Source organism: Melopsittacus undulatus, chromosome 3 (genome assembly GCF_012275295.1).
Source record: "Melopsittacus undulatus isolate bMelUnd1 chromosome 3, bMelUnd1.mat.Z, whole genome shotgun sequence".
Lineage (NCBI taxonomy): Eukaryota > Metazoa > Chordata > Aves > Psittaciformes > Psittaculidae > Melopsittacus > Melopsittacus undulatus.
Genome location: NC_047529.1, coordinates 35,409,416 through 35,437,224, shown reverse-complemented (window position 1 = coordinate 35,437,224; position 27,809 = coordinate 35,409,416). Strand labels below are relative to the sequence as shown.

Below are 27,809 nucleotides of genomic sequence, written 5' to 3'. Positions count from 1 at the left end.
TATGTCTTGGAGTGCTTACAAGGAAGATATAAAGTTTAAAATGAGTTTTCTGGATGAAGGTTTTAAAACAAATTTTTGTCTATTTCAGACTTGTTAAAGTATAAAACCAATTACAAAAGCCCAGTTCTTGTTAGTTTAAAAAGTACTATTTCTATTGTTATTGGAATTATTAAACTAAGAATTATTAAGTCCTTTTGCATTTCAATTTAGACTGTATTTTATCACATTATTGCACAGACATTATAGAACTCTGACAGCCTCCAGGAGTAAGACATAAACATGCCCTACTAGCCAAAGGGAAAGAACAGTGTCTGGAGAGAACATTTGTCATTGGGAACACCATGTTCTCTGACTTCAGCAGTAGGAAGTAGTACCTATTTGAGCAAATGAAAGTACTGAGTTTTATTTTTGAATTAAAGAACAGAGTTTATTGCATGTTATGTATTACGTGTAACTTCTCTACAATCAGTGAGTGCTTTTTTCTGTGAAATGGCTATCAAGTTTTGGCTGCTGTTCTAATGTCTTCCATTTTTTCTTTGTTGGTTTTTTTGGGGTGTGGTGTTTTGTTGGTTTCTTTGCTTGTTTGTTTTAATCTGCATTAGTACAGCTGGAAGAGAGTTTGCACATTTTGCAAAAATATAATAAGAAGGAATTTATGCAAATAATTTAAAACTATTTTGGACAATTAAATTCTCTTTCAGGGAGATGAATATGTAAAAAAAAGTAAAATTTGGCAAACTATAGTTTGTATTGGTCCATACTGCTCTAGGCAATATAGGCATCCCTTACAAAACCATACCTCCCAAAAGAAAAAAAGTGGAGAGGCATGAGAGAATGTAGTTCTTTGTAACAGGAGAATAATGCTATTAATGATAAAACTGCACTATAAACAAGTATGAAATATTTTTTGTTCACATTAAACATGCAGTAAAATTTTACAATATCCTTAAAGAGGGGTAGAAAAGTATAAAGGATGATGATAGAATATTACTAACATATGTTCTATATACAATACAAGGGTGAAAAGAACAGTTACAGTTACAAGCATAATATCAGGTAAGTCCAGAAATAACAATGCCACTTTCAAAAATGTTGTGAAAAAAGTAATCTGAAGATCATATGGAAGATATGGGATAACTGCTTGATAAAATAACTTCTGTGCAGCCTTTATAAAACAGACTTGAATATAACTTACTCTAGTAAATGGTAATATTAGTGTATTTAGTCCTAAATCATGCTGCCTGATGATACAGATTTTTAAAACTCATTACCATATTTTCTGCCAGTCAGCTACAACTTGCCTTATTATCTTGCATAAGAACAGAGAAAGAAAATACATTACAGGACAGAAAAAAGATAAGAGAATATATGTTTTTTTTTTTTCTATTGGCATTAATGCATACCTACACTCTTTTCACTCCTAAAGATATTTAAGATATCAAATCTGTAATTTCTCTTATCCTTTTAATTTACTTATTGAAATTAATTTTAGCAAACATTAATGTCTGAGATGCAACTGGAAGTGTTTATCAGTGGGAAAACACATTATTTTGTATATGATCTTAGAAATCTAGAGTCTTAGATTTCTAGGCAAGTTATAATCTTTGTTCCATTTGGAAATAGTTTTCACATTCGCTGTATTTTTTATTGCTTCATATATGTTGTTGTAGTGTTAGTAGTATAGATTTTTCTAGCTACATATCATTCTTATTATTATTTTGTGTTATTAAACTATTGGCATTTTGGATAATCCTGTTGATACCTTGAAAAGATAAACATGGAACACTGAGCTTAAAATGCTGGTCTTTTACAACACATACTTTGGGGGTCCTTTTTGTAGTAGTAAATCAGAAATTAGAAGAATAAAGTGTATAAATTAAACTGAGAAGATGGATAAGGAATGTAACCATTATGTTATACAGCTTTGAGAAATAATCTAGCTTCCTCACTTGATAAGAAATGGTATCAATATCACAGCCATTCTGTTTTGTTATCCTAGCCTGTAATAAAGGTCTTGATTTTTTGTGTAATCATAGAACAGTTTGGGTTGGAAAGGCCCTTAAAATCATCTGGTTCCAACCCCCTGCTTTGGGCAGGGTCACCTCCCACTAGACCAGGTTGCTCCAAGCCCCATCCAGCCTGGCCTTGAACACTTCCAGGGATGGAGCATTTACAGCTTCCTTGGGTAGCCTTTTCCAGTTCCATATCTTTTCTGTATTCCATGATTCGCTTGAATTCATAATAGCATTAGAGAAATGTTCACCCTTTCAAGCTTCTAATATAGACAAAGAGAATTATCATTGCAAAGGTCTCTCTCAGAAACATAAAGGAGCATCATTTTTGTCCACTGGCATTAAAATTTTCCCACTTCTACATTCTGTGTAATCATAGATACTTTTAGACACCTGATTTACTGTTATCAGGTATTCATATATTAGTTTTTCCTAGCAAGACCAAAGATATACTAATTCTGATTTAATTAATTGGTAAAAATCCTGGTACCTGAGGGAAGATGAGAACGGTTAGAGTAGGTGGCTTTTGATACTGCCAGTTTTCATAAACATTTGAACCTGAGAAGTCAGTAAGAGATGTCACATTACTAGAAATCCTAAACTGATTTTTTTCCAGTCTAGTTGTAGTTCCCTACCTCCCCCTATACTAAAGAAAAGTGGTGGGTTTTGTGGCTTGGTTTGGATTTTTGCCTGCTGAGAAATGTCAGGGTCATCAGCAGGCAGGGAAAATAGGAATAAAACAAAGCTAGTAAATAATAGTGTTGGGTCTGTAAGCTTGCCCTTCTAAAAAGTATTTCTGAAGATCTGTGTCAGTGTTGTATAAACAATCACTTGTACACAAGAAAGTGAGTACACCTATAGTGTTTAGCTAAACTGCAGGTACTTGCTAATATCAGAATTAATTCAAACATGCTCCCCTTTCCCAAAAAACCAGCATTTTGCACATATATCCATATTTTAAGCTTAATTGCTAAAAATTTTAAACTTTCTGAGATTGCATGGGCAATTTTTTCTGTCACATTAAGGTCAGTGGTTACCACCTAGAGCACTATGGCTAAAACTTCAGGACTTTTCTAGATTTTCTGCCTAAGACATCTGAGATCTGTGGTGTATGTCTAGCACTTGTTAGGTCATTCAGTTGTCTATCTTAAGCTAGTAAACTAAGCTTGTGGTCTGCACAGTTCTATTCCTATTCAGAAAACACATTTGTTGGATTTATGCTCTGTGATGAAAGGATGGCATGGTTAAACTTCTCGTATTGTGGGGCTAAAGACAGGCATATATAAGTTCATAACTTGAGATAAATGAGTTTCAGATTTATAATACAAACTTGTTCAATAGGAGCTTCTCTGCACCATTTAATGTTTCTTATACTCAAGAGCCTTTTCAATGTATTTTCATCCCATATACATTTGCACTGCTTCATACTAGATCATGGTACTTGAAGTCTTCCACCCCTACTTCTTAAGTCAGTTACACTAAACATGGCTTGGTGTATATATGCACATACTGTGTACATTTGTGGACATTTATACAACAGGGTTAAACAGTTACCAGCCATATTGAAAACTGTAGTCTGGCACTGGAGGACTGTTTGAACTGCAAGATCTGCATGATTTAGGAAGCCATCCACATTCTAAATAATATTCTCCACTCTGTATTGGGTAATTTGAAACAAAGAGCTTAATCTGTACACAGGAGAAAATTAGATTAATTTCTGCTCAAGAGATAATAGTAGAAGCATGTCATGTAATTGTGCTCTAAGACTTCACTCCTGTGCAGTCAGTTTGCCCTAATGATATACCATAGCTGTCTCAGCATAACATTTGTAGCTGTTAAGAAATTACTATGTCTGGACACCTTTGGGTGGACCTTTAAAAATGTTTACTGTCCTTCTATGCACAATGTTGTATCTGGAATTAGATATAATTGAACATTGGAGGACATAGTATGTCCTTTATTCATTTGTAAATCAGCATGTGAGCTAGTTTTAGCATTTGAAAGTTTAGAAGACTTGATTATATGCTTTTACTTTTCAAAAATCTGTTTCTTCACATCATTCAAAGTACAATATAGTAACTTCATGAATTTAAAGTGATTTGTTTATTCAAACTAAAGCTATTTTTGTCTTGTGTGAAAGATAACCTGTTATTTCTGTTTAATTTGCTGTCTCCTGTGATTTTTTTAGGATCTTTGTAGAAAACCTGGTATTAGCTGTGTGTATTGCTTATTCGATCAGAGTTTTGTTATCTGTGACTTTTTCTCTGATACAATTTATTGTTGTCATGGCTAGCAATGATGTAACAGCAATTAGACCATCTTTCCTGAGATACAATCAAATTGCATTCTTTGTAGAATATTATAGAATAATGGAGGCAAAATACAAATTGTATGCAATCATTGACAATGTTAGTAAATATGTCAAAAATAAATTCAAAATATATTTAAGTGTAAAGCTTCTATCAGAAAAATCCTGCATCTTAACTAGAATTTAAAGGATTTTCCACTTGTCCCTGCATTAGTCTTAGAAAGTGTATTTCAATGTAGTAAGCATACCAGTCAAAGCTGTCTTGTAATTGTAAAATGGAGTGCTATGCAGAGAGAGAACAGAGTAGATTTCTGAGACCAGGCAATCTGAGCATGGCATAAATATAGAGGATTAGGGAACAGTGAAAAATGGTTTCAAGTCATATTTTCATCATAGAACTACCAGAGCTAAAAGACATTCCCAGCACAGCTGCCCTTGCCCTGTACATCCAACCAGGAGCTAGACAGATAGAACCAACACTTAATTTTCCTCAGCTCATCCCATTTTTGGGCACTGAAGGGTTGTAGTTCAAGGGCAGAACTACATTCTGTTCTAAGATGGCATTTCTCCATCCTTATTTCTTTTTCCCTTTCTCCTTTTTCCTTTTTTTTTTTTTTCCTTTTCTTTCTTTTCCTATTCCCTTTTCCATCCATTGTTGAAGGGTGAAAAAGAAATGAAGAGGGTCTGAAGGAGAGTCATAGGATCCCTGACAATAATAACATAAGCTCTATTGTAAGAGCTAATGAGAAAAGTTTCAGAGCTAAACTAAGTGCCCACAGATGAGATTAAGGTCTCACTCATTAGTTTGCACTAATGGCAATATGTCTCCTCAGATCCATGCTTGCATCCATAATCAGTCGGTTCCCCCAAACTGAGACTCAAAAGAGAGCACATCATTACATATTTGATACCCTTGAATAAAATCAACCACTTTTTAATCACATTTATTTGCCTACAATTTTCATTCAGCGTGTGCTAATCTGTGTCTCTATCTTCATTATACTTACCATAAGAATAACCAGCATACAACCTGCAACTGAAGTACCAATAAATATGGTTAAAACCTGACAAAAATAAACTACAATGGTTTTGGGGTAATGAAAGAACAATCAGCTTTCATTTATTTATTTATTTATTTATTTCCAAAGCTGTGCTCCAGTTCACTTAGGGTTGAGTTATAAGGAAACATCCAAGGAGTTTGCTCATTTGTTTGTTAATCTTGAGTGTAAGCAAAAGATGCCCCATTTTAAATGTATGCAATCTTAGTTTCAAGACTTCTGCACAAAAGCAATATGACCAGTAGATTTTGATGGATTTTAAGAAATTAAATCTGAAACACATCAGGATAAATTATGTCTTAGAAGTATTAGTAATTTCTGTCTCTGAGAAGCAACCAACCAAGGACAAATGCTGTCTTTAAGACCTAGACTGGCTTGTTCTGTGAAACTTTTCAAATTTCAAAGGATTTGATACTCCATTTGTAACATGTGACATGTATGTTTCTTCTAATAATTTCTCTTTTTTTTTTTTTTTTTCAGCACCTTGTGGCTATAATGTAACTGCTCAGAATGGTACAGTTTATTCCCCAGGATTTCCAGATGAATACCCAAATTCCAAGGACTGTACTTGGTTAATTATTGTACCTCCAGGCCATGGGATTTATATCAACTTCACCTTACTGCAAACTGAACCTGTGAATGACTACATTGCAGTTTGGTATGCAATTTTTCAGAACAAAAGTGATTTTTTCTGATTTATCCGATATCACTGTCCCAAGCTCTACTTTTGCTTAGTATTGCTCTTTAGGTTGTCATATGTGCTGAAGAACAGCGTATAAAACAAGTTCTATAATTATATGAAAAAAAAGAATATCACTTTCTGAACTCTTTAAGAATATTATTCCAAAAGTGCTTTGAAAGCCAACTCAGTTATCAATCAGATCTTGAGCTCTCCATTTTGTAAGTGAGGCTCTTTGAGGTCAGAGTGATGTAACAGTCTGCCTTATGTTAAATTTCATGTCCCACAAGCACATGAGGTGATATATGTTGTAGGAAAACTTTTGACATCTGTACGTACTGACTAATTTGGGCATTAAATAAGATTTTCTTAAAGTTTCTTAATATCTTAATACTGCTGACAGATGTACTCTGTATATTTCTTAAGCCAGGATTTCAGCCCTTGTACCTCCATGTCTTTAAGCTTCATTTGTATGTGCCCCTTCTCTGAACGTGGATTTCTTACCCCACAAACCCATCTTAACTTTGCATCCTCAACTGGAGGAAGAGGTCTTAGGGCTGTCTAAATTCTTGCATAGAAATTTACTGCACTCAAGAACAGGCATAAATGGTGCTGAAATTGTTACACATTTTCTCATCTAAGGCTAACCCCGGTCATTACCCTGCATAATGTGCAAAGGAACTTACTTCTCATGTATTTCATAGAGGGTTCCGCAACAGGACAATTTTCACAGAATACAGGATATAACTTACTCCTATGTAAGTCAGCTACTCCTGTCTCCCAACTACTATACTGTTCCTGTACCTATTGCTGCCTGGGGTGAATTTTTTCTATACGGCAATACTAAGGTCCATATAATACAGGGAAAATCCAATTAATTTATAGAGATGTATAATTATTTATAAATTGCCATTTGGCTAGCTTGAATGTTCACATTAACTATAAATCCAAGACTAAAATGTATCATAGGTTGTCCTTTCTGGCATGTTACATAAATAATAATAATAAAAAGCCTTCACTGGTAAAGATCTAACTGTATCAAAGACTTCTCTTTCTGCCTAAGCAATTAAGTCCTAAAATTGTGTCAGCTATTTGAAGTTGTTTGCCTGAAGCATGCATCTTTCAATAAAGATTTAAAAACAACTGTTGCACAGATTATTTCTCTCAGTTCTCAATTGCCCATGAATTACAAGCATGCTTTCTTTAGTGTAATGCTTGGAGTTGTTAGTCAGCAATGGATAGCTCCTGAATTTGCTGGGAGGAGGCTGTTTAGCGTAATTTTATTTAAGTCATTCATTTATATGCCATGCACTTCTGTATGGAAAGAGAAACCTTAATATGAAAGCTTTCACTTTTTTTTTCTTCCCAGCATCCCCCCTCCCCCCCCCCCCAAATCAGACCGTAAATGAAACCTTAAGTAAATTATTAAGTCCCTATTTAATATTAATTACTTTCATTCTTGTTTTCAAGGCAGCAAGAAGAAGGAAACAAATTTTTATGCCAGGCCACATATAGTTTGTTTTTGTTTGTTGTCACTAATACCAGAGTAGATTTTTTTTCTTACAAAAATTTAATTGGATCTCCAGAGAAAAGAGATTGTTAATTTAAATGTTGAGTATTTCTTCAGCTGATATTTTACATCTCCCTTCCTAGGGATGGTCCTGATCATAATTCACCTCAACTTGGAGTTTTCAGTGGGAACACAGCTCTGGAAACAGCTTACAGTTCCACCAATCAAGTCCTCCTCAAATTTCACAGTGATTTTTCAACGGGAGGATTCTTTGTCCTCAATTTTCATGGTCAGTTTGCTTTATATCATAAAAAAAACTAATTACCACAATCAATTAGTGATTTAAAAAAAGAAAAATCTGAAGTTTGTGATGATGATCTTGAACGATCTGAAATAAATTTAGCATGCTTCATGGATTTGCTGCTTGTTCTTAAGTTACAGTACAAATCAGTTTTTAAAATTTTAAGAGCATTTGTGTCCTTGAATGAACTATGTTCTGTCTTTAAATGTTAATCATTGCTGTCTAATAGTAAGCTTTTACTTTTTGAATTATTTTAGCCCATTTATTACTTAACTTTTAACTTTCTGTAATAAAATTCTGCACTACTTGACCATGCTAAGATTCATGATCAGAGAGTTTGATGGGATGCTACGGAAGGGTTGAACAACAGCTTTAAGACTGATATCCAGCAAGATACTTTGCTTGAAGTTACAGTCAGGACTATGGGACATGCATATTACCATCTAATTCAGAAATGAAATGCTGAATTCTAATGCTAGTTCTAATTCTAACTAATTCACCCAAATTATGTATGTTAAATGGAAAATGATTAGCCTTTTGGACTGCAGTTCAGAAATACTGTGTGAATTCACAATGAGGAAATGCCACAGAGTACCTAAAGGTATCTGTTTGCATGGAGAAATCTTTATGTAGTAATCAGAGTCTGAAATGTTTCTCTTATTTGTGATTTTCTCCTAAAAGAGGGGTGTCATGCATGGTCACCTGAAGCAATCTGAAAAGCAAAACCTAAAGTACCTGGCTTTAGTCATCATGGGAGGAATATATAGCTCCCACAAAACAAGACAATGCCTGAGGAGCAGATTACAGGGAATTGTCAGTGAGAGTATTTTCCAGCCATAAGTTGAAGGTGCATAAACAAGTAGTATTTCAGGGTTGATGACTACAGATGTTAAAAAGGCAAGATGCATACTTTATCTCAGTATGTAGTGCAGTTGTCTAGCAAGGAACAAAAAGAATGAATATGCTTCTTTTCCTCTGCACTGTTTCTTTATTTTACATTATAATAATTTACATAATGTCCCATGGGTGGAAATCATGAACAATGTGAACAATGTGTCCGTGCTTTTAATGGAATTCAAAGCAGTGACATAAGACACTGCTGAGAAAACCCAGCAAACTGGGCTACTTGGAAACAGGGATACCCATTTTTTGAGCTCACATACTGGGAGACAGGTATCTTAGTTCAGTGAAGTCCAGGGCCTTACTTGGAGATGCGTACAATTTTTAAGTTCTTAGAATATATTACTGCTGAAAACCTCTTAGTGTCTGTCTCTTAGCTATTTGCTGTTACAAGTGTTTAAGCAGGTTGCAATTTTTTTCAAGTGTTCTCCCAGAAAACTGGTACTATTAGGTATGCATAATAATAGTTACATATATGTTTTCATATATGTGTATATAGCAGGAGCACCATGCAAATATATTAGTACACAGGAAAACATATATGATTTCTTCTCCCTGTCTTTGGAAACTCTCTGTGGATGAAAACCCCTGAAAATCCCTATGAATTAAAAACTGGCCATGTTTGGATGTTTTCTCCTTGTGCAAATGCTTCACAGTGATGGGCTGTAGAACCCTATGTGGAAGATAAAGGCTGACTCCCAGTATTTTGTGTTTCTTTAACTTCTCAAAACCAGCAAGATACAGCAAGGATAGGTCTGTCAAGTTAACAGAAGAATTCATATTCTTGGCTATAATTTAATTCCATGAAATGGGGAGTTCTTTTATAGTGTGTGCACTCTGATAAAAATCTTCAATCTCTGTTTTGGATTTTTTGTCCAGAAGTGGCTTCTTCAGCTATTGTAGGTATTCTGCTCCATTTTAGAAATGTATCAGTTACTGTACTGACCACCTTCCTTATGAGATTGCTCAAAATTTATTAAAATAGATTTGAAGAGTAAAGAAGAGATTTTGTTTTAAAGGCATTGCGGTTTTGGGGTGAAGAGGGCACTGTGTATAATTTATGCAATTATTATTATTATTACTGCTGTTTCTTCTTAAAGTAAATATATATACCTGTATCCTGAAAAAGATTAATTCCAAGTAATCTTAAATTAAGAATGAGTGTGTTGTGCCAGGTAAGTGACGGGTGATTACAGATTTTCCCATAAATCTAGATGACCCGTGATTCATAACCTTTAGGATTTTCACATGATGTAGAGGCAGCCACATGAAATAGAAGCCTTGTAGCTGCAAAAATCTCCTCATAATCATTTCACTGCATCCAGTACTACAATGGATTTATAACTATCTAGGCAATATATTGTACTACTTATACTGATAAATTATTATTTTCTGTTTTAGAGAATATCATAGAATCATGGAATGATTTGGGTTGAAAGTGACCTTAAATATCATAGTTCCAACACCTTCCACCAGACCACGTTGTTCAGAACTCCATCCAGCCTGGCACTTGAACACTTCCAGGGATGGGGCATCCTTCACTTTTCTGGGTGATCTGTGGCAGTGCCTCAGATGCCCCTTATGTGTTGTCATGATGTTTAACATGGAAAAACAGTGACCATGAGTTTCAGTGCAGCTTTGGTAACTTGGAAAGTGTGAATTGAAATTATTGTTTTTTGCAAAATAATTTTTAATGCACCTGTATTTTTAATCTTATTTTCGCTTGAATTTACAGCTTATCAGCTGAAGAAGTGCCAGCCTCCACCCACAGTTGCACATGCAGATTTGTTTACAGAAGATGATGACTTTGAAATAGGTGAAAAATAGTATCTTTTTTTTGTATGTTTTCATTTGAATTCTAGTTAAAGTATTAATATATCATATCTTCCACATAAGATTTTGGCATACTTGTGTTTGAGGGGTGTTTTGGACTCAGCTTCTTTGTCAATAACTTTTTCAGGAGATTTTGTGAAATACAAGTGCCATCCTGGTTTCACCCTCGTTGGACAAGATATATTAACCTGCAAACTGAATGCACAGTTGCAGTTTGAAGGATCCTCTCCATACTGTGAAGGTAAATATATGTTTTCATGATCTGCATATCATTAGTATATATCAGAATCAAATTTTTGGGCACTGTATTTTCATCAGTGATTAATAGAGAAATTTCCATTTATTTCTTCAATATCTAAGAAGTTCTGACATTTTCAAATTGGTCCCAGAAAGTTTTGCACAGACATACAATTCTTCAGAATAAAAAATTACTCTAACTACATAACTACACCATTAATGAAAACCTGATTTCTACAATTAATTTATTTAATATTGTTTCATATCAAACCAAAGATTTCTTTTCACCACTAGAGTTTTAAATATATGTATTTAAATTAAGCTTTCAAAATAAAATAAGAAATTGTTCTTTCTGCTTTTATAAATATGGTGACACTGTATGACAAAGTCATGTGAAAAATGTCCTAAAACAACGTGGCAAATTTAATTTCATGGAAGCACTAAAAATCCCTCTATTATTCATACTGTTTACTGCTAAAGTATTGCAGACAAGGAATTAAAAAAATAATATGAATAATGTTTAGCTGTGCATTCATACCTAATTTGCTCATCTTTGTGGAAAACACATATACCTTGCTGACATCAGAAGAAATAATCTAATAAGAAGCTGTTGGAGTGATCCAGAGACAGAAGACAATGGAACTGGAAGCATTAGAGTAAAATCCTGTCACAGTTATTTTGAACAGACATAAAAGAGGAGTATCTCTAGATAACTTAGGATGCAGCAGATTTCCTTTCTTCAGACAAGTTGTAAATAAATTCCGTGTTTTTATTTTTATACCAGCCTCTCCCAATACGTCTGTCAGTCTACATGAATTATTGCCAGTGGAGATAAATGTTGAATTCCTATTTTATGAAAATACCCTAGCTGATATTTATGAATAATTCTTCTAGACCGTATGAAATACTGCTAGATCATTTAAAAGTTGTGGTTTTAATTACTGCCTTTATGGCAGTTACTTTTAGATAAATACTTGAAAGTGCTCATGTTGCTCTTCAAAATCATAAGTGTCTGAAAAGGAGAAATGTGTGTTTTGAATCAAGTTAACAGGCACTGACTACTAATGGTTTTCTAGTGAAGGACATGAGGTCATTGCAACTACCCAACGGTAGCTAAGCCACTCTTAATCTGGAAATGTTCTTTGTATTTGAATCCTTCAGGACTATTTTTAATGGATTTATTCAGTCCCCTTTTGAACCCATGTAATGCTTTATTCCACAGATTATTGTGCAAGAATTGACACAATTTATTTACATAATATGTGAAGATATTTCTCTGTATTCTTTGAATTTGGCACCTGCTGTTTTCATTTCATGTTCTCTAGTTCTTATGGGGAAAAAAACAATAACAAGTTGATCTGTATTCACCGCATTTATGGCATGATTCTACAGACCAGAAGATACTTTGTACTTTTAGTCATTCTCATCATCCAGTTCTACTCCATTTCTTTTGAGGTGATGCAGTGTAGAACTGCATTTATACAATGCTGTCTGATCTTGATAGACTTGGAAAAAAAACCCAACATTGCTGCTTGGTATGTAATTTACATGCAGTATTTAAAGCTAATTTTTAGACTGCCTTCTTATATTTCTGCATTGTTTCTGTAGTTTATAACTGTTTAAATTGTCCTTATTTGGATCAACCTCACATTTTTTTTCAAGATGCCAGAAAACTTCCATTCTCCTGAACTCTGCCACAATGTTGTAGTAGGCAAGAAATATATTTGTACAACAGAAGCCTAGGTTCTAGGATACTATATGAAAGTCTGATGAAAAATCTGACAGGCAAGAAAAATCAATCTCAGAGTTCACCTCTACATCACTCTGAATGAACAACCTTCAGATCTGCTGTATAATCGCACCATGCTTTTCTTATAGCTTCCTTTCCTGCCTGGAAGGACAAACTTTCTCATACTGCTTGGTACCATGAAAACTTGACAAGTACTGTTTAATGTACACAGCCCTAAGCACCCTACAGAACATGCTGTCAAATTATATGCATTTATTTCCCTATAGTTGACCATGTGTGATTTGGTTTTATATGCTTGGAGCCCCTATTCTCATCATATCCTTATATCCTCTTGCTACAAATTTCTTTTCTTTTTTAACTGCTGTTATGAAAATGTATAGATGTAAATTGAAGTATGATGAGCATTCCGACAGCAAGAAGTACTTCTATATTGGTCACAAAATAGACATAAAACAACCAACTGGCATTAAGTTTAAGGAAGAGATCTCCAGTATGGCTGCTTAGAACACTTAGATTGAAGAGGTGGTAATTTGTACATTTATGAATAAAAAAGGAAAATAAAAAAATGGAGATATCAGAATTGGTATTAGAGTTAAGTCAAGAAGCTGTCAGACCTTCCCTGAAACAACCGGATCAGATTTCTCTAAAAGCCATGTTAGGTAATCTGTTCCTTAAAAATAGAGTATAATGAGAGTTTTATGCTGTCCTGCAGAATTACATTTCTTGTGACACTGCCACTGAAAAAATTGGGGGGTTGTTGGTATTTTTTCAAACCTAGTGAGCAAGGTATTTCGTTGCCTTTCTTTCTGCTTTTTTTGTCTCTGATGTCCTTTTCAAGAAAACATAGATGATCTAAGAGCAAACCAGGTGAAAGAAAAAGGCGGGAAAAGTGATTTCTAGGAGGATTTTTTTGTTTGTTTGTTTATTCTTTCTGCAGCTTTCTAGTCCTGTCTTTTTGCAGATCGTTACTACAGTGGCCAGTTCTCATCTGGAACATTGTCAGATGTTTTAGAGATGCTAACAGTCAAGGTTTTGAGTGTGATTGTCATCCTAGTCTATAACATTTCTTTTCCCCAAAGAATAGTAGCAATTTTCACTTCTTGGGATTGGTCACTTTCCTATTTGTTTTTCTTTTCACTCTTAGTCCTTCCCTGGCTCCATTTCTTTCATTTACTTGCAGTGAGTTTCTTGAGTTCCTGAAGTGCATCTCAATACCTTATGACAGTGTTCTGTGTATCATAATAAAACTGATCTCAGTTTTTTTCAAACTGTAACTTTGAATCTTGTTCTTAGTTGAAAAACCTCGACCCCAGATTCCAAAAAAATCATATAAGGCAGTAAGTAAACACAAGTTTATGCAGGCTGTTCTTAAGAAGATACTTACAGTGTGCCTCTTTGGAAATTATACTTGTGGAAACTTGGCTGAAAGAGCATATAAGGCCTGTGATAATAACCTTTTAGATTAACCCAACTGTAAACTTTTCTGGAAGAATGCAACATCACACTTCCTCTTTTATGAGATCACCTGGCTTTACTTTGATCTGGATGGTATCCATGTAACATCTAGATTTTGTTTACAGGTCCCAAATCTGAATGATCAGTAACCGATCAGTTTCATAATTAATTTGACCAATGTTCATTTCCAGAACTCCCTGAGATGCCAAGGAAAAGCACACAACAAAAGCAGGTGTATTCTTACCAACCCTGCTGTTAGTTTTTAGATACGCAATGTTTATTAAAAACCACTACAGAGGTACTTGCTGCAGTCCCATATCTTCCTTCCAAATGTCCTGTACTTTGCAACTGCTTTTTTTGTCACATTTAGTTGATCATGGCCATTTCTTGAAGTATAGTTTATCCAGACACGTGAATTTTTTCCAGTTTTGAAAAGAATTATTGTGTCTTGCTGTGACATGTTTGATAGCATTACTGATTTCTCCAGGATACTTGTAATTTACAACTTTGAAGGCCAGCTCTTAATCCACAATTTGTTTTAGTAGACTTTAACATTATAATAGGTATTCTGAAGCAGCCCATACTGGATCAGTAAAAGCGATCTTTTCTTTAAAATAGTCTTGTAGCATAAGCAAATGTTACCATGGGTTGAAGCAGGTTGTGGAAATGTGTCATGTCAGCCACTCTTCATCACTGATGAGCACTTTTACCTGCCTTGACAGGAAATGCCACCTAGCTAGCCAAACTTTCACTCAGGAGTAAGTCTCATGTATTTAGGTAAAGGAAAGAGTTACCATTACTTAATATGTTTCTTTCCACTGTTGTTCCATGAGAGTTTCCTGGTGTTCTTGTATTTTCTTCAGATTAATGAGTCAGAGTACTTGACTGTATTTTCCCAGCTTAAACTTCTCTTATGAAGAAGATGGGAAGTCAAAGTAATAGCGTGTTTCATTTTAAAGATAGTAAGAGAGAGAAGCTACTGCCACTAAATACATGCACTGCTGCATTCTGATACAGATGCTGATGCGAAATTTCTGGGTGTAATTTAGCTACAGGAGTTCCTATCTAAAGAGACATTTCCTGAAATAAAATTGTCAAAGGATTCCTACTACTTTATTGCCATTACTCCATAGTCTTTCCCTCTCTTAGGATGGCTTCTATAAGAAATAGCTCTACCTCTTGGTCTGCTGCAGTCAGTGCTGTCAGATGATAGCAGATAGTGACCTATGCCAAGGAAAAAATGTTTGCTTGCAATTTTTTCCACAGCTCACACCTTCTTGTCCCTCTTTAATGCTATATTCTCACTTGCATATTACATCCCTCCTTTTCACAGACTAGCATTTTTCTTTTTGACGGAAGAAATTTTTTAGCTAAACAAGATGGGGGGGGGGAGGGAAGGCAAAGAGGGTTTCGAAAATCTAATATTTCTTCCTGCATTTGCTGGCATGATAATGCTACATACTCTGCAGTCTATTAGAGCAGACTGAAAAAGAAAATATTATGACAAAAATGAGTAATTAGTTTTACTTTTCACACTTTCCCCATTCTTACAACCCTAAGTAATCAGAGTGGCTTTTAGATAAATGATTTATAATTTATACCACAGTAGTAAAAAAATCACAACTTCAGAAAAATCCCTCTGAATTTTGTGCTGAAGACTCAATCTGTGAGTCAGATCTAGGGAAGTCTTGGAACAGCCAGAAAAGAATAAACTTCTAAACTTCAGTGCCATTAAGATATTTCTAGTCCTCATAAAATGAGCTTTTAGTTTTGAAACTGATACCTTTCTCATTTAATGTATCATGGCTTAAAATATTCTAAAAACCATGGGACAGTGAATGAAACATTGTATTGTCCAACTGGTGCACATACACATTCTATTACCTTCCATATACAAGTCTAGAAAACCATATCTAGGTTAGAGGAAGGACAGGTTTAAGCCAGCTTCTCAAGGGTAAAGGTCTATGCACTGTGTAGGAAAATTATGGTTAATTTATATGTGAATTAAATGATAACATTCCTATTTTGTTTGCATTGTTGCTTCTGGTGGAGGGTTCAGATTTGTCCCCAGTGTATGGAACAGAACGTAAAGTTTCCTTTTCTGTCAGTATGCTTAATTTCCCTGAGAGGTTAGTTAAAGATTAAGTCCTGACACTGTTATCTAAAAGTTTGCAACAAAGTTCTCTTGGCAACAGCTGAACCTAAATTTCACCTCCAAGTTTGTAAAAGGCCACCTAAGGGAAATGGTAGAGTTTTTAATTTTTGTTTCTGATAATTATATATGGTTTTTCCCTTGGAACATATTTTTTCCCCTGATCATTTTTCCTTGGTTTTTTTTTTCACCTTTCTTACAACCTTTAATTTATGCAAGTACTTGGGTACTGTGCCAGACAGTTTCCAGGAGTGCATTTCTGTCAAGATATATTTGTGAGTCTTATACAAAAAACTGTTAAAATGCACATATATTATGAAGCTGTGGACAGAATGTATCAGACTTCAGCACCAAGCAGATATAGAAAAAATCAGTTCAGCATGAAAGCCAAAAATGTTAAAGAAAAACATGTCGTGGTTTAAACCAAGTCCCCCAACTCCCGGAGAGTTAGGAAGGAGAATCCAAAGAATGTAGCCCCCACGGATTAAGATAAGAACGGTTTAATTGCTAAGGCATAACACAAAACCCCTACTGCCATTTACTACTACAGATAATAATGATACAGCAAACAGCAAGTGAAAAGAATACAACACCCCACCAGCCACCGACCCATAACTCACTCCACCCTGCCCAGCTGAGCACCGCGTGCTCCCTCCTCCATTTTCCTCCAGAGCTCCCGCACTCCAGCCCTCTCTCTCCCAGTATGCATCCTGGGCATCACGTGCTATGGTATGGAATACCTCATTGCCTAGCCTGGGTCAGGTGCCCTGTCTCTCCTTCCTCCCGGCCTCCCCTCCTCCACCTGGCTGGTAAAAACCTTGAACAAAAACACCTTCAAAACATGCTCAAACCATGACAACCAACAAAAGAATTTCTTAATCAAAATCAGCATTCAGATATAAAATTTACAGAATTTCAATGTAATATACTCTTTGTCACACACAGAGATCATAAACAACTATAAATACCAGGTGAAACTGTTTGTACAATGTTATAAGTTCAGAAATTAAATAACAAGGAAAGTCATCGCTGAGAAGGTCTTAGATGATTTGGAGTATTCTATATCCAGAATAAACCCTTTGTTTGCACAAAATTTGCATGCTTTCAACCTGGTGTGCCTTGAAGTTCCACTATGTTGTCATTTTGATGTAACAGACCATACTTAAAGGTGGGTAGGTTTTTTTAGGACCTCAAATAGAAGACAGTTTCCAAATACAGCATTTTTACCAGGCCTTTTACCTTACCTGTGTGAATGACCACAACTGCATATGTGAATCCCTTAACCCTTCGGACTGTGACATATTTCTGGGTAAATATTTTACTATAATTAGGATCCTGTTTCATAAATACAAGGTTTATAAAGGTAGTCCTGTTGTACTAAAGGGAACCTTATTGTTCCTTCCATCTAGAATATGACTTAAACATGTTTCTATCTGGAAACTGAACCTGAAACATACATACACCTGAAAAAGAATACTATTTTTTTCATTAAAATGAAACATTTTATTTCATTGCTATTCTTGTTGTTATTTCTTGTTGTATCCTTTTTAGCACAATGTCCAGCAAATGAAATCCGTACAGAATCATCAGGAGTGATCCTCAGTCCCGGTTACCCAGGCACCTATCCCAACTCTCAGACCTGTTCATGGACTATAAAAGTTGACCCAGGATATAACATCTCCATCTTTGTAGAAATGTTTCAAAGTGAAAAGCAATTTGATGAGCTAGAGGTATTTGATGGTAAGAGAGATTTAAATTCTATCTCAAAAACAAATATTGGGTCAAGTGGGGTTTGATTTCCAAGTGTTGGTTTCATAATGCAGTTATACATCTGAAACTTAAACAATAATCCAGTATTTCTATTACTTTTGCCTTAAATATACATCTGTTAGACAATGAAAGATTTTATAGATGTATTCAAGGCAAAGAAGCTTTTAAATTTTGTTAGGTATTATAGAATCATAGAATCATAGAATAGTTAGGATTGGAAAGGACCTGAAGATCATCTAGTTCCAACCCCCCTGCCATGGGCAGGGACACCTCACACTAAACCATATCACCCAAGGCGAAAGAGGAGCAGCTCTGGCATCCCTGTGAAAGTCCCAGTTTCTTGGGAAATTTATGGAGGTGTATGAAAGGAGAAGTTAACGTGCTGATTTGTAATGGATCATTTCTGGTGAGGAAATATTTTGGGGTATAATTCCAGTTGTTGAATTTAATAAAAATATTTGGATCAAAATATGCATTTTAAATACAGATACCCAGTCTGCTTTCTCCGTAAGCACAGCAGAACCAGTGCTGGACATTGTTTGAATATACCTATATTAAAGTATTTGACCATCTGTTTTGGGACAAAAAATAGATAAATGACAAAAACTCAGCTTCTAGAGTGTTACTTATAGCAGTACCCCTCAAAGGGCCCTATTTAATTAACAGTCTATTCTTATTTTCTACTGAATTCTGAGCTTATTATCACTTGTCCTGTTCCCATTGATTGATGATAATAACTAATCCTTGATTGTTCTTTAATGTATTTTTTGTTCATTTGGAGACCATTATCATATCTTCCCTCATTAACCAAGAATATATGATAACTATGATAAAACTGATTACTATTCACTGTGGGATTTTCATAACATGAAAAATATTAAAATGTCATATCTTTTGAGGTATCTTGCTCTCAGTATTTTTCTTAAGTATTAGCTTTTTAATGTCTAACATTATTCGATGTTGTTCACTTTTTAATAACAGCATTCTGAATAAAAAGCCCACAATATTTTTCATTAGCATGTATTTTCTTTCTTTATAATGTGTGTGTTGGTCCATGTCAGGTTAATGAACAAAATAGTCTGAAAAAAAAAATCTATGAAGATTGTCTTTTCTGCCACTCTACTTTGTATTTAAAATTAAGACAATATGTAGCATGCCTGGAATTCTTATAGTGGTCTGATCACTATATTTTCTTAAAAAAAAAAAAAATCTGTTGAAACTGTTCAGGGTTCCTTATGAAGATTTTTGTTTTCTTTCCTAGGCATTTAAATAATATGAAACCAGATTATTGATAATAGATCTGGGAGATTTATCCTAGTCACTACATTTTTAAGCATTGTCATCTCATGGCATGAAATCTCATTCTTACAAGTTCATCTCTAGTGCAGCTCTACTGAAGTAATTTTTTCTACCACCTACCAGAAAACTTAAATGAGAAAGATAATGGCATATTTATGCCCTCTCAATACAGTGCCATGTAGAGATTCCTGAGCTAGCTCTCAACAAGTTGATATTTAAATATGACACATTGCAGTGCCTTGCAGAGATACTTGTTTGTGTCCCTGTGGCCACATTAGCAATGTGCTTTGCTTGGCTAATTAGTTCTACATCTCAGCATGATGAGTTTGTTGGGGCAGAAGTCAGTGTGGATGTGGTTTTATTGTTTCCAGTGATGGATATAACTCAGACAAACTCATTCAGAGCTAGCTTAGGTATTTCCATGTATTGCTGCATTTTGCAGTAAATGTGTGTTGTATCCTGGGAACTTGTGTGGTCCAAACCAGCATACTTTTACTTAAATTAATAAAACTGCACTATCTGCTTTCACCATGTAAAGATACATCACTAGACTTTATGCAGAAACTATATAAAGTTTGAGAAGACATCAGTAGCTAATTAGTATTTGTTAAGGCATGGGTCCCTGATTACTTTGTGAGGCAACTTCTGAATGCAAACCAAAATAGTGACTACACCTGACTAACTGCATTGTAAATTATGGTGCTTCAGCAGCTGAATGATGCATCAATATTGTCATCCAATCAATGAGGGCACCCTGGCCAGCTGGGAGCAATAATCCCATTACCCATTCCCACTTATCAGTCATACGCTTAGCAAGTCCCATCTGTATTCTAAGCCAGAGAAGCCATAATGTACCATAATATTGAAGGCTTTTGAACTTGAAAACACTGTAGTCAGGCTACTTAGGCTGAACAGCTTTCATTTAATACAGCAAATATTCTTTGACTATTTATTTTTTCTCGCTGAAATAGAGCAACAGAATTCTGTCATTGAAAATAGACAAAAATGTCAACTTTTACCTAATATTCAGGAAAGCACCATATGACAGGTCAACACACCAGAAGCTGAGTGTTTCTTTCCCTCTCTAGACAAACTCTGAAATAACAATAAGAAAAATCAGATTCAAGAACACCTAAGTCATGGTACTGGTTTTCCTGACCATCATCTGAAGAGCTGCTTTCTAGTTAAGGCACAGAAACTGAAACTCAACTTCAGGAAAAACAAAGCAAACTAAAATATATTGCAACATTCCCCTTATCTCCCAGTAGCTAAAAAATGTGTTGTTGCATGTGGTACTGCAAACAAATTTCATTATCATTAATTAAGGAAAAATTCTCACCTCTCTGTGTGAAGTAGATTTGTATTTGAAATTGTACTCTTTTAACCCCTTTTTTGAGAATTTTCATAGAGCATATACATTGTAAACTGTAACAACTGTATTAAATTTTGCAAAACCCAGGGAGAGGCAGAGAGACACTAAATGTTCTAAAGCATATTTTCAAGCAAAAATAGGAATTGACCTCAGCATTCCTCATCATTTGTCCTACACGGCAATCATCACACATTAGCTCCCTAATATGAAAAACAAGCAAGCCACAAAGCATTTTGATGAGAGCATGCAGAGCAACTGGTGCTTAAAGCTGTGATTATTTTTTCTTAGTTTCTATATGTGTTTATTATTTAGAATTTATTTAGTGTTGCTTCTTTAGTTGTAGTGTTGTCATGTGGTCACTGAACCATAGTACCTAAGAACTGGGAGGTTGTCTTGATCTTCATGATTTGCTGTGGCCTATATAGCCTCCCTTTCGTACTTAAAATATCCTGAGCAAAAAATATTATTTCTTGGACTGGAGTGGGAGAAGGCTAACAACAATTGTATTCAATTTTTATGTGTCATTTGATTCAGATTTTTTTTGAGTCTTTTCATGCAACGTAAGAATAGCTGATCAGGCTGCAGCTGCTCAAACTCAGCAAAAATGAATGAAACAGCATCTTAATTTGACATAGCGGCTGTGGCCAAGATAATATTGGTTAACAGTGCTTTCCTAAACTTGAAGTGGAGAAAAAGGCGCAGAGAGCATATGAAAGGGAGGAGTTCAGCCACTTATTTTCAGGCAAAAACATAACCTTCATATGAATAAAGAAGATGCCATTTTGTGTTTTAGAAAGTTTCATTTGGAGATTGTTTTGATATATAGTTTGGGGTTTTTTTTCTGTTGCATAGGTTTTGTTTTATTACATAGCTAGACCCAAAATCATTATTTGTGCTTCTAGAGTTTTACTGTGGTGAAGATATATAACAGCTGAGTCCAAATGACTTATGTATTGTAAATTCATAGCACTTGTACATATGTGGTTTCCACTGCGAAATTGTGATTATCTTGCATGTGACAGAGCGTTTTTTATCTAATGTTTTCACTCTTTAATATGGTGGTTAAAATTATACAGCTGTACAATGTCAAAGAATGTATAGATTTGTTACCACTCACTAGTTTGAAAAGAGCTTAAATAAATATTAGATATAAAAGGACAAGGAGTAGAAATGTAACCTTATTCAAAGTAATAATATAAGTTAATTGGGAAAAAATCCATTACTTTTCAGTGTTTATGTCAAAAACACTCACTGGTTTATATTTAATTTTCTATGTACCAAGATTTTTTATTGTGCACTCTAGTGAAAATCTAAAACTGGATGGAAAGTTTCAGTAGAGATCTGTTAATTATTTCATTGGCAATGATGTGTCAGGTTATTTGCTATTCTTTTCTGTATATTCACGTTCATAGCTGAGTAAAAATATGGAGAGGATTACTTAAACTTCAAGTACTTTAAAACTTCAATAGTTTCTTTATTTATCTCTGAAGGCTCTTCTGGGCAAAGCCCTTTACTTGTTGCTTTAAGTGGAAATCATACTGGACAGCTGAACTTTACAAGCAAAATGAATCAGCTATACCTTCGCTGGTCAACTGATCATGCAACTAGCAAGAAAGGATTCAAGATCCGTTACTCAGGTAACTATTAAGGATTTCCATTAAATTATACTTTGTGGTTACACATACTATTTAACATCAAATCAGGACTTGTAATATAATGTCTGTTTCTCTGAAGATAATTTTTTATGTACGTTTTGAGCATATGTAATCATTATATTCAAGTTCATGGTAAGTGCAGGACCTGGACTCTATTTTTCCCCAGTTTGCCAAAAATCTCCTGATTGATGCATCTCCAGTGACTAATTCTTTCTGCAACCTGCTGTCTTACCAGACCTAGAGCAAGGCCTTTTAAATGTAGCAGGATAGCCCTTAGATTTACACAGAGGTATTCAAGAGTAAAAATGTTTGATGTTGAAATGGTATCTAGTACTCCACCTGCAATTCAGTACACAGTTACTAGGTTTACGATTTCCTTGAACTGCAGTTCACAGCTCTTATTCCTATGCTTTTCTTCATGTACAAATAAATGTAAAACTGAGGGTTAAAAGTCCCTCACTTCTTCAACAGGCTACCTGTGAACCTAGTGTTGTGGTAACATGAAAATATGTAAATAGTTTATCTAAACAGTGTTAGAAAATATGTTCCTTATTAAGAAAACAAATCAGTTGCCAGTATTGCAATAATGGATTGTACTCTATGTGTAGACATATTGACCCTGACTCAGTTTGCAGCCTATTTAAGATGTTTTCACACATACATCTGCAGACACATTGCTCCTAAAAGGCTGGGCCTAGGGATCATTTCCATTATATGAATAGTACATGAGAAAGAGAGAAGTGGTGATTACTTTCTGTTGTTAGCATTAGCCTTTTCTGTGTTTTGACTTGATTAGCGATGTACAAGTTGTGTGTGTTAATTTTGGTGGCTAATAATTGTCAATATAAATAGAGAGAACAATATTAAGACCATTTTGGAAGTACATTTTATTAGGCAGCAGGTATTTCCCATTTAGTCATGCTAAATGCCATGTTGGGAGATGATTTTTCATTATCAAATTATTAAGGAGAACTAAATCTGGCCACTGTCAAAAAAGTACTTTTACAAATATATTAGCGATAAAAAGAGGGCCAAGGAGAGCCTCCATTCTCTACTGGGAGAAACCTAGTGACTGAGGAGGAAGAAAACCGTGAGGTACTTAATGCTGCCTTTGCCTCAGTCTTTAATAGTCACCAGCCATCCTCAGGGTACCTAGTTCCCTGAGCTGGATAGCAGAGATGGAAAGCTGATTGAAGTTCCCGTAATTCAGGAAGAAATAGTTAGCAGCTTCCTGCTCCACTTAGACATATACAAGTCTATGGGGCTGGGTGGGTCAGTCTCTTCTCCCAAGTAACAAGTGAGGGGATAAGAAGTAACAGCCTTAAGCTGTGCCAGGAAAGGTTTAGATTGGATATTAAGAAAAAATTCTTCACTGAGAGGGTGATCAGGCATTGGAACAGATTTCCTAGGGAAGTGGTTGAATCACCATCCCTGGAAGTGTTCAAAAAACATGTAGATGAGGCTCTCAGTGACATATTTTAGTGGTGGTGTTGGTAGTCCAGGGTAATGATCTTAAAGGTCTTTTCCAACCTAGCTGATTCCATGATTGAGTAATGAGAAATTATTTCACACCTTTGTGGGTATGCAGAACATGTTTTGCAGTAGTGAAAAAGTAGTCTTATCTAATTGCTAGCATCAATTCTTCAATTATTATGGCACTAGCTGCAACTATTAATTAAATGGAGGGACTCGAGAGATACATGCAGTCCTCATGGCTGTTTTATGAACAAACAACTGTTTTCCTTTTTCCACTTCACTAACAGTCAGTGTCTGCATTTCTCTCTAAAACCTGTGTACATTTTACATGAGATTCAATGGAAATAATCAGCATGAAAGAAGAGTAATGGTGAGTGGCAGCATAAACAATCAGATTTGAATCTTAATGAGGGAAAGCAACATCACAAAAGTAGGAAAAAGACAAGATCCCAAAAAGGCTATTGATACCATGGCAGCTGTGACTGGGCCAGCAGGCTTCCTCATAATGAAGAACCTATAGAAATTAATTACTGCCTTCCCACAACCCTCCCCTTCTCCACCTATGCCTGTACACAAAAATTTGCAAGTTGTAGTTTTGTCACGACTAGGTTTCATTTGTAGATACAAATTTTCTTCACTTTTAAAAAGTGGTATAAGCTTTCAGAGGAATTCTTAATATTTTCTTGAGCATAAACCCTTACTTGTGTAGATAATTTGTCTAACGTTATTTGTATGTTTTCTATCTTCTGATTTAGCCTTTTTTGGTAAATCTTAGAAGAAGAGATCTATAACATTACAGCAGAGGAGTATTCCTTTAAGGTCTTTGATATATTATAGAGGCACTAGCATGATTTTTGTCTAAATAATAGATTTCCTAACTGCACAAACACCTAAATATTAAATGATCTCTTCCTTAATCTAGAGGATCTGTGTAGCATAGTTGAAACTAGGAGGAGAGGCATTGGTTAAAATTCCTTGCAGCTCTAGGCAAGTAATCCTTTTTTTCTTTGAAAGAGATGTAGTATGATAAAATCATTAAAATGGATGCCAAAAAATGCTAGGAAAAGGTATTGTGTTCTGAAATACTTTATTTTTTAAATGCTTGCTGGTTGTTTTGTAGTGTAATGCTTGCTTGCTTTTTTATAGTTCTTGAACTTCCCGGTGCAGCTTGGTTCCACCAAACTGTGCAGTTTATTACAAATGGGGAAGATGGGCTAGTGCAGAAAGTGGAACTTGCTGAGCTCAAACTAAGAAAATCACTTGGTAGAGATGAAAGTTTGAAATTGCTTTGAAAGACACCTGCATGAATTTTATTCTTTCTTAATAATTTATAACATTGCATGCACATTCCAACCCAAGCAAGCTAACATAAAAGCATAACAAAGAGAAGACGGAATGGCTGGGTTTTTTTCGATAGTGGTGGAAGGAATGAAAGTACACTACATTACTTGGCATGTATGAAAGAGGCATAGTGATTTGGGAAGCAGAGTGGTACTTAGCTTCCTAGTTTGCAAGTTATATTACCTCTTAAACATTTTTAACTTCTGGTTAGTCATTCAGTAGTAAATAAGGCAAGTGGTTAGCTAATTTGTAATTGCCTGTCAAAGGAATTGCCAATATATATACAAAAAAACCCACCATAGATCTCTATCTCACGTTACATATTTGGTTTGCATGGCAAGGTTTTTGTAGTGGAGGAATTACAGGGGTGGCTACTGTGAGCTGTGTTCCCTGCTAACTTCTTGTCCACTCCCAGCCTACTTGCTGGTGGGGTGTTGCAAAAAGCAGAAAAGGCCTTGACTCTTTGGAAGCGCAGCTCTGCAGTAATGAATGCATCCCTGTATGATCAATACTCTTTCCAGCACAAATCCAAAACACAGATCCATAATACATATTATGAAGAAAATTAATTCAATCCTAGCGAAAACCAGCACACCCAGGAAGGAAAGTATGGAGGGAAGGTGCTTGAAGATTTGGTTTTGTCTTCTCATTACTATACTCTATTTGGATTGGTAATAAATTAATTTTCTCCAAGTTGAGCCTGGCTTATTATGGTAACTGATGAATGATCTGTCCCTGTCTTTATCTTGACCCCCAGCCTTTTGTTATATTTTTTTCTCCCCTGTCCAGCTGAGAAGTGGGAGTGATAGAGCAGCTTTGGTGGGTACCTGGTGTCCAGCCAGGGTCAACCCGCTACACCTTTATTCTGCTCTTGTAACCTCATCTGTTGTTGCAAGAAGCTTCACCATTTATTTCATCTTATTTTTAAGCTTTTTACCTATGAAACAACTGTTACTATTTCCTCTGTATTTCAATTTAAAAGAAAAGGCTATTGGTTGATTTGGTTTTGTCTTTATATTTTCCAGTAGCTGTTTTGAAGTGACAAGGGAATCCTATGAAGAAGTTCTGTGGTTCCTAAACTTAGGTGGTTTGCTGTAGTAAATACAGCAGGAAAATTATGCAGTGGAGGTTTTTATAGTACTTTGAATCACAAGAAATATAAACAGGATCATTTATAAATGTTCATCCTTCAGTAAGAACATCTGTACTATAAATAGTAGGTTATTTTGTCAGATATTTTTTGATGGGGCAGACATTCACAATTATATCATTGAAGAGGGAGTACACCTTTGCAAATTTATCTTGCTGTGCTCATACTGTTTACTTGTTAGATTTAAAAATAATCTGAAAAAAAAAGAAAAAGAATGACAGCATAACCTTTTTCTATTGGTTGGTTGAGTATTGTTCTCCTTTGTGATTGTATATATTATAAAGGAAAAAATAACATGTGGAATGGATGGACCATTAATTAAGAAAATGTTGTGGTAATCAGAAGAGGTATGTTTAGTTTTCTTGTGTGACCTTTCTTAATTGCTTAAGCCAGTATCTGATTTCGTACCCGTAAAGTGAGAATGTCTAAAGTGAGAATGATATTAAATCTCTGTCTCATTGGGTCCTTAAAGAATAGTGGAACAAAGGACAAAAGATCCCCTCGTAGTATGATGATAAAGACAAGTATCCAAAAGGGAAAATTGAAAGGAAACAGTGGACTGGGCTGTAACATATTATCTGTCAACAAAAAATCTAGCATATAAACAAAACAAAGCCAACATGGGATCTGAAGGAAAGCTTTTTGTTTATTTATAATTTCAAACATAGGGCTGTTTCAGTAAATAGTTGTATCTTCTTCATGTAAGTTTTCAGGCTATTGATCAAAGACTGTGGGGAAATTAAGTCCTTTGCTGAAATAAATTTTTAGACAAAAATATCATATTATTCACTGTAAGACTGTATTACAAAATCATTTTGGAGGTTTAGACATCCAGTTTCAAAGAATTTTCATTTGGAATTGGGATTTATTTAATTGAGTTTCCCTTAGAGTACCTCAAACAGCAAAAATATCTCAGCATTAATGTTTAAATATTTCAGCTGTTAAGAGAATATGCTTTGTGAAAGGAAGAGTATGGTCCTGCAAGTGAAAAATCAGTGTTTATCTGTGCTGCTGTCCACACATCAGTTGACTAGTGATAGGTAATTTAGCTAGGCAGTTATTACTGTGTTGGTCTTCAGCTGCAAGTGACAAATGGTCCTTGTGATTACAAGTGAGCTGAAAATGTTCAGTGTGTTACCTTGCAAAAACCTCTGGTGTTTAAGAGGCCTTGAAAGAATGTGGATGCTGTGTCATTTGGAAAAGTAAATTAAATCTGTAAATGTAAAGCTACTTCAGGTCAGTGGAAGGGCTTCATAGTTTATCACATTTTGTGGTAAAACACTGACAATCCTAGATGAGAGCACTCCCGTGTCATTGCACCTATATTAGCTAAGTGTCATAAAGTTCCAGGGCAGATTCCCGCCCAGAAACTGGCTGGGAGAAAACCAGCATTTTATCCCAGTGGTCCTTAATATGAGGCTACAATATTTTATGAACACACTATAGAGGTTCCTGCTTAAGCCCAGAATTTTCACTCAGTTGTAGTTTTCAGCTGTAGACAGTGGCTGTAGTTTTCAGTCTAACATTTTTCAATCACCTCCTTACACTCCA

The 27,809-nt window shown here is 35.2% G+C and overlaps 1 protein-coding gene across 1 annotated transcript in view; it reads left to right on the top strand.

The window, feature by feature from the left end:
* CSMD1 (CUB and Sushi multiple domains 1) overlaps window positions 1-27,809 on the top strand; it is a 1,105,213-nt gene that overhangs the window by 990,449 nt on the left and 86,955 nt on the right. The window contains exons 43-48 of the mRNA XM_013130058.2: window positions 5,859-6,036; window positions 7,711-7,856; window positions 10,504-10,584; window positions 10,729-10,842; window positions 17,747-17,935; window positions 22,127-22,273. Coding sequence (XP_012985512.2) covers window positions 5,859-6,036; window positions 7,711-7,856; window positions 10,504-10,584; window positions 10,729-10,842; window positions 17,747-17,935; window positions 22,127-22,273 — 855 coding nt within the window. The remainder of the gene's footprint in view (window positions 1-5,858; window positions 6,037-7,710; window positions 7,857-10,503; window positions 10,585-10,728; window positions 10,843-17,746; window positions 17,936-22,126; window positions 22,274-27,809) is intronic.